A 10,598-nucleotide genomic window follows, 5' to 3' on the forward strand; every position below is an offset into this window, starting at 1 on the left:
AGCTGCAGCTTTCACATAAGGAGCTTCTACTTAAAAAAAGTATGGAGCATGCATCTTCTCTATTTCGTTTATTTTTTCTTACATTTTGTACTTTATGTACTAATTATATTGTGTGATAATATGGTGAATCGGGTTTAAAAAATTCATAGGTTTGCGGGTTTAGGTACTACACACCCAGACCCATGCCCACAAACCCGCTGGGTCTAGCTTTTGCTCCATTAACAAACCCACGGGTAGCGAATTTGACCCATATCCTTACCCTAATAGAGAAAAACCTATCGGGTTTCGGATCACGGGTAGGCATTGCCATCTTTACAGCCGTCGGAGGCCGCTCCGCGGTACTATCAACCCAGCACCCCACCCGACACTGACTTGCCGCTCAGGGCTCAAGCAAGCTTGAGCTCTCCCACTGTTGTTGCTGTCTGTTGCACTGTGAGTATTCAGTAATGACTTGACAATATAATAAATGGACTATAGATCATGAATTTTGATTTTGCTACGAGTATATATCATAGCGCAGGACTGATCCTGAATGCTGCTAATTTGTGTCTGTGAATCTAAATTATTGGAGATTGAACTTATATAAGCTCAACCTGATTTTTCAAACACCTACAAGATGTAACCCATGTTCTTCTCTTTGCATTACATTTTTTATGTTGATAATTTGGATTTTCGAAAAGTATACTGGATTGGTCCAAGATTTAGTACCTTCATGCTTCATGAATGCCAAAGGATTTTCTGGGTCGATAATAATTAAGAAAAATCAAAAGTTTATGTACTTATGTGTTACTACTACAACTTTTCATTATATATTTATACTCATGTATCCCAGTACTAATGTTTTGTTAATCGTTAGTATGACATGGACATAGAATTCCGGTACTTACATCTATGCAATATAGTTCAACCCCTCTTGCTTGATTTCTCCATCCGCTACTAGGAGCTGTGATGACCAGAAAAGTACCTATCTTTTTCGGACTCATGGTGAGAGGAACCAATTACCAATATATTCTCCTGAGCCTTCCAAGATCTGTGCAATTTATCGTTATCTTAACTGGTTTGGATTAAGTACGGAAGTAATGTATTTCTGTTATATACATGTATGCTATTGTCATGGCTCACACGCTTAACGAGCTAGCTCAAGCTGGCAAACGAGCTGAGCCATGTAAGCATTTCTGGGGCCAAAGATTTGCAGTAAATGCAATTGGCAACTTTGACAAAATCTTGGCAAAAAAAATTACCAATTTTTGTTTTGAATCAATGTTATAATTTCTTAGAAAACATGACAGACAGGCAAAAAAAAAAGCAGGGTGTTGGACATCACACCTCCACACCTCAAATCTGGTGCCTTACTACTATTCATTTGGATGTTGCTGTAACCCTTGTGGTTATGGAAGCTATTTAAGTCTCAAATCCAAATTCAAAATAGACCAGTTGAAGTAAACTCCTTTCCCTGCTTTTTTTACATAAGATTTGCTACCATGGTCCTAACTCCTAGCTACCAAGAAACTAGTACATAGTTGGAACAAACAGTTTGGGCTGTTCTTATATTGCATTTATCTTCTTTATAGGTTCACCTGACATTTAAGAAATATACCTATACACGCAGCTCACTGCATGTCAGGATCTATGGCAGATAGGGAGCATCGAACGGTGTTTGTTACAGTGGGGACCACATGTTTTGATGCTCTTGTCATGGCGGTCGCTTCTCCAGAAGTGAAGAAGGCTTTGTTGCAAAAAGGTTATAGTAATCTTGTTATTCAAATGGGCCGAGGAACATATGTTCCATCCAAGGTTAGTATGCTTATATCTCTAGTAAGTTATCAAACATTTAATTCCTGCCTAGTTGAATTATAGCAATTCCTACTCTTTCTTATAGGAATCTTCATAACTGGTAATTTAAGTCACCCTAAATGAAAAGCCAAGTAGAAACACACCACAGATTTTATGCAAATGGTTTTGTGCAAATATTGATTCATATGTTTAAGAAAACAGGGTGTGTGTGAACTGATGTTTTCTGAGCAGCAGTTCTTACTTTATGTTTGATAAAACAAACCTATAGTTGTTTCGTGGTCTTGTTCATTCCTTATTCATATGTCCATCTTGTTTCACCAGCTGCTTGCTTTAATCGAATTAACCTTGCTTTTCTTTTTGATATATTCACGTAGTTCCCTAGTCCCTTGTTTCTAATTATATAGTGAAGTTAATAGTGTTTATCTATTTGGGACTACAGGTCTCAGGAAATGCTACCCTTCAAGTTGATCATTTCACATTTTCACCGAGCATTGCTGACAATATGGGAACAGCTTCTCTAGTTATCAGCCATGCAGGTAAGTATAGTGTTTGCAAATGGTGGAAAACAGAAATATGTTGGAATAGTTTTCATGATTTTTTTTTGCTAAATCTTGAAATTCTAGTTTGATGTGCTGGTGAATTATTTTATTTAAACCATAAAATGTGGAGCAACATACTTCCTTTAGCTTGTTCTTCTCTTTCTATTTGAGAATGGTGAGCTAGGAAAATCTTCCAATATACGCACCAGTTTATCATATGCTTTGGATCTGAGATTTTTCACCCTGCCCCACTTCCCTATTCATCTGATGAAGTGCTTGAGATTTTAGAACCTTCCATCCTTAATAGATGGAAGAAAAGCAGTAAGCGATTATGGACTACAACCTCTAGCGTTAAGACTTATGCCTCTACAATCAAGAAAGATTGCTGGTCACCCTAAAGGCTTAGCATTTATAGAAGGGGGCATTTATAAAAGCTACTTATATCCAGGACAGTACAAGGCAGTGTAAAAAGTACCTTTGTTAATTGCGACTGTAATTTGTTTTTAACTTTTTTACTGTTTGGAATATTCTCCATCTTTTGTTACTATCAAAAGTTCTTCATTTGCATATCATCAAATAATTTTCATAAGGACTATTCTGCAGCAATGTATCTCCAGGTAGTATCAGTTTTTTTTTTAACTTCGTGATGCTCAAAATGATCAAGTTGCCCTGTTACAACTTGAGCAGTTGTGCATATCTGGTTCAAGAAGTTTTTGTTTGAAATACGTTGTCTTTTTATATTGTTTATTATTCTTTAGTTTCTCAAAGATTTAGCTCTGGCAGGTTCAGGAAGCGTATTTGAGACGCTACGACTCGGCAAACCACTAATCGTTGTCGTAAATGAAGATTTGATGGACAATCACCAGAGTGAATTAGCAGAAGAATTCGCTGAAAGGAAGCATCTCTTCTGTGCACGCCCACAAACGTTGGGAGAGGGCAATGGACCTAGAGACACTAGTTCCTTATGAGCCAGGGGATGCTAAACCAGTTGTCACCCAGATCAACAAATTTCTTGACTTTCCCGTTGATTGACAAATTACTTTACCTCCATTAAGGCGTTGGTCCGCATATCTGTTCGATAGAAAATGGATTAACTACATGACGATCACTGACATTGTGAATTTCTGATGCCTAGCAAAAGCATTATGATCTTGTGTTTTCCAGCGCTGAACTATGTAAAGTTTGGTACTTGGGCATTTTGTGGACTGGGCGAATTCTAATGTATACCTAAGACTGTCTCCAAGAGACTACCCATATAGCGACCCAAACCCATTTTGGGTCTTGCACAGGCAAAACACAGCATCCAACAGAGTAGGCAATCCAGCACCCATATTTGCGTAGTCGGAGATAAGGAAGGCAAATATGTGTCCTCCGTCAGACTTCTCTCTCCTCGACCCAAATGCGTGAGTGGCCGGAGGCGTACGAAACGGAGGTGGAGCAACGGAGGTGGAGTAGGCGTCGGGGCAGGGCTGGAGCGAGGAGCCTTGGGGAGTGATGTCGACTTCCTGCTTGCACCGGTGAAGGAGGTGGCAGATCTGCTGTGGTTGTAGCTGCGAGTTGCGGTTGACGGTTGGAGCCACCACCGTTGTGCTCGAGAGGGGTGAGGCCGCCGGGTGGAGGGAGAGAGCGTCGGATCCAGCCGCCGGAGCCACTTGTGATGCCCACGCCGTCCCTGTTGCCTTAGGAGATTCTACCACGGACATAGACGGGGAGCCCGCAGCCACGGAGAAGGCCGTGCGCTCGCTCGCGGTCAACGTCGCGCTCGAGGTCCGTCCCATGCACGGCGAGGGCGCCGTGCCGAGGAGCCGTCAGCGCGGACAGCCCCACCCCGTGCCTCAACCGCCACAACGCGGCCAGCGCTGCTCTGGGCTTTGCTTTTGCGTTAGCTGTTGGAGAGGCTAAGTTTTTGGTTTCGGACTCTTCTCCCGTGCGTGACGCAAATGATGAAATGGGTGTTGTATATGAGTACTTGTTGTTGAAGACCGTCTAAAGGCCCCTGTTTGGAACCGATTAAAATCGGATTCTCCCTCATTTACCGTGACAATCGAGCAAAAGCCAAACGGTCTGCGGCGGCCTCGATTCTTCACCATGTGGTCGCCCACCTCGGATCAAACAGGGCCAAAGACAATGGTGGACCAATCGAGCAAAAGCCAAACGGTCTGCGGCGGCCTCGATTCTTCACCATGTGGTCGCCCACCTCGGATCAAACAGGGCCAAAGACAATGGTGGACCCTGGGCTTTCTTGTTGGTGATTACATCACTGACGTAGTAGCTGAGAAATATGATGTGGTAAACACAGGCAGTTTTAAACCTCTGCTTTGTTGCTTCCCGTGTCTGGTGGCTGTACAACTGTACCACCTCTCCGTTTCTTTTCCTAGGCCTTCTTTAGTTTCTTGTCTGAAATTTTTTTAAGAACGGTTGTAATTTTATTTGTATTTGATAATTATTACCTGACCATAGATTAACTAGACTAAAAAAAGTATCTCGTAAATTATCAACAAACTATGTAATTAATTATTTTTTATCTATATTTAATGATTCATGTATATAAGAATCTTAAAAAGTTTTAAAATTTTAGATGTAAAAAATAAACGAGACCCTAATTTTCGCCGATCTCAATTCCCCTCCAGGTCTCCCCACCTTTTTCTGGGTTTCTCCCCCATCACGGAAAGCACAAAGTCGCGGCCACACCGCAACAAGAGCCAACGAACCCGGGGACGGGTGAGAGCGAGCGGCTCGTGCGGAGAGCGAGCGGCACGGCGCTACACAGAGACGCGGACCGGGTCGCCGTGCGCCATGGCACCGCCGTCGCTGCTCGGCAGCACCGACCTCTGGCGGCCCGTTGCCGCCGCCCGCGGGGGAGGCTGGGCCACGGCCGCCGCGCTCCTCCTCATCCTCGCCTCCCACCTCGTCGTCCTCCTCGTCCGCCGCCGCCTCCGCCTCCGCCTCCGCGGCGGGGGGCGAATCGCGCAACCGGAGGCCGCCGTGGCACCCGCGCCTGCCTCCGCGTCCACCGGTTCCGCCTCAGGGTTGGTGACCCGTACTGCCTTCGCGGCCGTGGGTTTTCCGATCGAAAAATGCGTGTCAACTGGGCGCGGCTGGATGATTTCTGATTGTGCTGTGTCTTCCCTTTGGTTGGTGACAGAATAGAGGGACTAGTGACGGAGGGCGATCTGAGGCAGCTGGTGGGCAGTCTGGGCTTGAGCGCGCGTGAGCCAGAGACGCAGGGCTGGGAGCACGTCATCTCCAAGAGCAACGACGACGTCTCCTACAAGGCCTGGTGCGACAAGCCCACAGTATGGCTAGCTTCATCTCGCTCTCGCCTCGTTCTGAGAATACAGTGTACTCTGTGAAAGCTCGTGTTCCGAGCAATTAGATAACGCCAGTTGGATCATGAGATTCTGGTTAGGTGCGCTTCATATACTGGAACTGTTTTGACTTGTCAATTTAGGCGTGGAAATGGACCCTTATGATGTTATTGTTTGCAATTCCTCATAGTTCAGAACGGTTGTAATCGTAATTGGTAATCATGTGCTTTTGTCTGTTCAACTTTACTAGAGGTCATGGATTGTTTCTGGATGCTTAGTAAGAGTCTGCCACGATTAAATGTTTGTTGTTGTTGCTGTGCTCTTACTATATCTCTATGACCGGCAGGAGTTTGCCAGGATTAAATGCTTGTTGTTGTTGTGCTCTTATGATATTTGTGTGGCATCTGATCTCTTGTTTTATCAATCCTTTTGCCACTCAATGTCAATGGCAAATAATTCATACAGTCATGCATCCTCATTTTGGATGATAATTTTGTTCTTGAAGGCTGGCCCTCCTAAATATCTGAGTATTACAACATACGAGAGATGCTCGACTGAGCAGTTGAGGGACTTCTACATGGATAATGAGTACAGAATGGAGTGGGATAACACTGTCACAAAACATGAGCAGCTGCAGTATGATGAGAACAGTGGGGTGGAGGTAGGGCGAACAATTAAGAAGTTTCCACTTCTCACACCAAGAGAATACATATTGGCATGGCGAGTCTGGGAAGCAGATGACAAGTCTTTCTATTGCTTTATCAAGGTTACCCCTCCTTCCTTCGTTTAACTTTACATACTATGTGGATCAGAGGTATCATGTTTTCACCAGAAAGAAATCCATATACAGCTATCTTCCTCAAATGTTTGGCATATTTTCATGTGCAACTTCCATGGCCATAGCATCAGCTGTTCAAATGTTCTCCAAATGATAAAGAAAGAAGAAAAAAGATCTTATTTCAGTCATTAGATCATAGCTATTTTGGAGCTGATGCAGAATGAAGTGAAAGAAACCATAACGCTGTATTGGACTGCAATATGAGTCTTCATAGCTATTGCCAAAAAAAACTTTTCAGCTGATGTACATCCACTTTTCCCTCATTATGAGATTAACATTACTGGAAATGAGCTAAGCTAGCAGGCCTATTTCATGCTTGGTTACCTTATATGTGTTGTACATGGCGCTGCTGACGGTGACATTTGACTATTTGAGTTTCATTTGCACTCTCTACCAGCTTTGCATTTTTTTTAATTTTCCTTGCGTAAATTGTTAATCCTGACAGGAATGTGAACACCCTCTTGCGGCACGGCAGAGAAAGTTTGTTAGAGTGCGACTTCTAAGATCAGGATGGTGTATTAGGAAAAGTAAGTGATCTTTAAAATTTTGTGCGAGTCCTGTCATTTTGGTATTTTACTGAGCCTAATCTTATCTTTGTTTCATCTTGGGTATTGGGCTTTTTAAGGGAAAAAAACAGGAAGTGTTGGGCAGACTCAAAATTGATGATATAGTTGCTTGCTATCACATTATTTGTGTTATTATGAATTAAAATATTAGTCTCTTCTATTTGCACCTGATGAGACATCCTCTTTTCGTTGTCAGTGTAAATTGTTCTCTCACTTATTTCTCTATGCGAGCTTGATGTTATTACCTTATGTCTTTTGCCACTTTTGTGCAAATTTATACTTTGAACTGGCATTTCAGTCTTGTTTTTATTTTATTTGATGAAATATTAACATAATTAAGTCTTTCGTGTGTAAAACCTTTGGGATATATATGTTTACGTTCTTTTCATTTCTATATATACAGTCCCAGGCAGGGATGCATGCCAAATCACAGTGCTGCATCATGAGGACAATGGAATGAACATAGAGATGGCAAAACTAGCCTTTTCCAAGGGCATCTGGAGCTACATATGTAAAATGAACAATGCTCTACGTCGGTATCCTCAGCATCGCAGTCCATCACTGTCGATTCTGACCATGCAGAAACTTATGAAGAAGGTGATGGTTTAGTATATTTGAATTTGCTGTCAGTAGTTTTTCCTTTCTTAACCTTCTGAACCGTATTATGAAATATGTAGTTTTCTGTCATGTGCACATCTGTGATGAATTAGGAGCAAACCTTTTATTTAATTATTATGTTTCTCACGTACGTTTGCAGGACAATGTAAATAACTGAAGCTGAATTTAAAAAGTTTTGAATCAAGGAACCGCATAACTTAAGGAGACTTATACTATCTTGACCTGCTCGTTCACGATCTGACAAATCTAAGCCTCTTTGCATATCAGTTTCCCCAGGACCTGGAGGCCACCGATGCAAGCCTTTCTGCTTCACAGAATACTGCAGCATCGGTCATTCCTTCAACACCAACTGCCAGGACTTCACCATGCAAGCTTCCGGGGAAGAAGTCATCTCGCCAAATGATTGCGAGCGGACTTCTGCTGGTTGGAAGCATCGTTTGTCTATCTCGAGGCCGATCCAACCTCGGGGCGCAGCTCGCGATGGCCTTCTTCTTGAAGAAGGCCTTCAAGCAAGAGAGGGAATCAGGCTCATCGACATCAAGGGCAAAAACAGACGTGCATAGATGCAGGCGGTAGCCGTATTGGTTTGATTGAGACGTGCAGAGTACGTATTATTAGTATTTTTTTTTAACCTTTCTCTAATTGCAGAACACGTGAGTACCCTGTGGGCTGAGTGGATACAACTGTAAAGAGTTTTCCGGAACTAACTTTGTAAATAATCGTTTAGAAATAACTAGGTAACTGCACACCGTGAACTTTTTCATCTAAGTCCACATGAATATCAGAATATGTTTTCAAGTATACTTAGGGTCTGCCGTGAACTTTTTCATCTAAGTCCACATGAATATCATAATATGATTTCAAGTATACTTAGGGTGAACTGTTTTTTTTGCCAAACACTTATTTGCAAAATAGTTTTATGGGTGAAGCTGTTTTTTCTCTTCTCTCACAAAGACATGAGTTGGTCTCTCTCTCAACTATGCATGAAGTAGTTGGTGAAGCTATTTTACTAAATACTTTTTCCAAAACAGCTCAGTTTCATATAAAAAGTTGCTCATTAAGCTATTTTCTAAAAAAACAGTTTACTAGTGAAGTTGAGCTGTGCCAAACAAGCCCTTACTAGGTAGAGCATCTGTAAAAGTTTCTAAAGTTCACTCACTTAGTCACATGGAGAATTATTTTTATAAAAATTGTTTTTTATTTCTTTTCACTCTAACAGTTTTTCTATATCTTATGTGCATCGTAAAGAGTCGTTCTTGTTATCTATTTTTGATTAGCGAGCAATTCAATTCACCAAATTCTTGAAACTGTTTGAAACGGAAGAGTATCCAACCACCAAATTCTTGAAGTGTTGTTTGGAAAGGAGTAAAAAACAGAGGAAGGGAACAAAACATAGGAAAAGGATATGAATGAGGTGTGAATGATTTGCAAACATTTTGTGATGACGCTTCTCTGCCAGAAGGCCTTGCACAACAAGATTAACCATGAGCAAAGTATTTATGATTGGGTCAATGAAAAATCTAGGGATAAAGCAATCAGCTAAAACAGATTCAAAACACCAATGTCATATTCACAAGGAAGGTGTCGTGAGATTCTTCAAAGTTCAAACACTAAAATCTCACAGCAGGAAATGCACGTTGAGTCGTGACATATCCTCCTTGCTCCCCTTACACAGGAAGGTGTCATTAGATTCTTATAAAGGAGGATTGCATGGGTAAAGTTTATTTTGTTTTTGAGGGCACATGTTCTCACTCTCTCATCCATTGGATTTGTATTGAAAAGTGTGCAAACATAAATTTTAATATAAAATTACATGGAGATGTATGTTTGTATACTTCTCAATACGAATCTAATAGGTGGGAGAGTGAGAGCATGTGTCATTAAAGGCAAAAAAAACTACATTTGGATTGCAGGTAGTAGGAACTAAATTGTTGGAGTGTGTTACCATCATTCCTGGACTAACCATTGTAATAGTTCAGATTTCAGACCTAAAAACAACAAATTCAACTGTATCTATCCTCTAAGATAAACTTTGTAGGCTTATAAGGAATGCACGCATGTGGTTGAAAGTGACGGGGATAATTCTTTCAAATTTCATCCTCAACCTTCCTAGTTGCTTTTTTCAACTTGATGTTTAATCTATTGTACTCCCTCATTGTCCCAAATAAATGCATACCTTACTTATCGATTAGTCAAACTTTTTTAAAGTTTGACTAAGTATAAAGAAAATAGTATGACTATTTATATTTTTAAATGAGCTTATTGTAAAAATATATTCCATATCTATTCTACTGATACTCATTAAATATCATATATATATATAGGGTGCATTTTCTATACTCCCGGGAGTAATTACTCCCTTCATGATATGCCATTGAATTCTATTGAGAGCTACGCGGGTGAGTAGGATCCGATAAGTAGCATCTTGCATCTGATGTGCCTCCGTGGATAACTTTGTATACTCTAACATAAACTAAATTATTTAATTATTTAGGAGTATGTATAAATACATAGTATCATTTTTTATTTAATTATTTGGGAGTATGTATACATACGTAATATCATTTGGTAGTATGTATACAAACATGGTAAATTATTTAATTGTTTGAAAGTATATATATATATATACATTGAAAATTGTTTAATTATTTGGGAGTATGTATACATACATACATCATCGCCGAGAGTATGTATACATACATACATCATCGCCGAGTACTCTGAGAAAAAAATTATAATACTGTAGTAGTAGTAGTATGAAATATACTTGTACCGGGAAAATATAGAACAAACTTTGTTAAAAATAATATAGAACAATGTATTGCCACTACTATAATCTAAAAATATATTCAGTGATACAACCATATTCAAGGAAGTATTGAATAACACCTTATAATTTATAAAAAGAGTATCGATGATATTCTTCTGTGATAAA

General features: G+C 40.6%; 2 protein-coding genes across 2 annotated transcripts; both read left to right on the top strand.

Annotated features, from left to right (window-relative positions):
- Window positions 1,630–3,301, top strand: LOC8056643 (UDP-N-acetylglucosamine transferase subunit ALG13 homolog). Its single transcript, XM_002452000.2, has 3 exons — window positions 1,630–1,794; window positions 2,234–2,330; window positions 3,117–3,301. The coding sequence occupies exons 1-3, from the start codon at window positions 1,630–1,632 to the stop codon at window positions 3,299–3,301; spliced, it is 447 nt and encodes a 148-aa protein (XP_002452045.2).
- LOC8084485 lies at window positions 5,009–8,464 on the top strand. The gene is made up of 6 exons (XM_002452001.2): window positions 5,009–5,362; window positions 5,479–5,629; window positions 6,147–6,407; window positions 6,925–7,006; window positions 7,449–7,642; window positions 7,931–8,464. Exons 1-6 carry the CDS (start codon window positions 5,130–5,132, stop codon window positions 8,237–8,239), a joined length of 1,230 nt encoding a protein of 409 aa, XP_002452046.1. The 5' UTR covers window positions 5,009–5,129; the 3' UTR covers window positions 8,240–8,464.

This window comes from Sorghum bicolor, chromosome 4 (assembly GCF_000003195.3).
Source record: "Sorghum bicolor cultivar BTx623 chromosome 4, Sorghum_bicolor_NCBIv3, whole genome shotgun sequence".
NCBI classification, from domain to species: Eukaryota; Viridiplantae; Streptophyta; class Magnoliopsida; order Poales; family Poaceae; genus Sorghum; species Sorghum bicolor.

Excerpts from the sequence above, each read along its gene's own strand:
- LOC8056643 (XM_002452000.2), top strand. The coding sequence starts at position 1,630 with ATGGCAGATAGGGAGCATCGAACGGTGTTTGTTACAGTGGGGACCACA. Across the intron at positions 1,795-2,233 it reads GAACATATGTTCCATCCAAG|GTCTCAGGAAATGCTACCCT; the intron begins GTTAGTATGCTT and ends TTGGGACTACAG. Across the intron at positions 2,331-3,116 it reads TCTAGTTATCAGCCATGCAG|GTTCAGGAAGCGTATTTGAG; the intron begins GTAAGTATAGTG and ends TAGCTCTGGCAG.
- LOC8084485 (XM_002452001.2), top strand. The coding sequence starts at position 5,130 with ATGGCACCGCCGTCGCTGCTCGGCAGCACCGACCTCTGGCGGCCCGTT. Across the intron at positions 6,408-6,924 it reads CTTTCTATTGCTTTATCAAG|GAATGTGAACACCCTCTTGC; the intron begins GTTACCCCTCCT and ends TAATCCTGACAG. Across the intron at positions 7,643-7,930 it reads TGCAGAAACTTATGAAGAAG|TTTCCCCAGGACCTGGAGGC; the intron begins GTGATGGTTTAG and ends TTTGCATATCAG.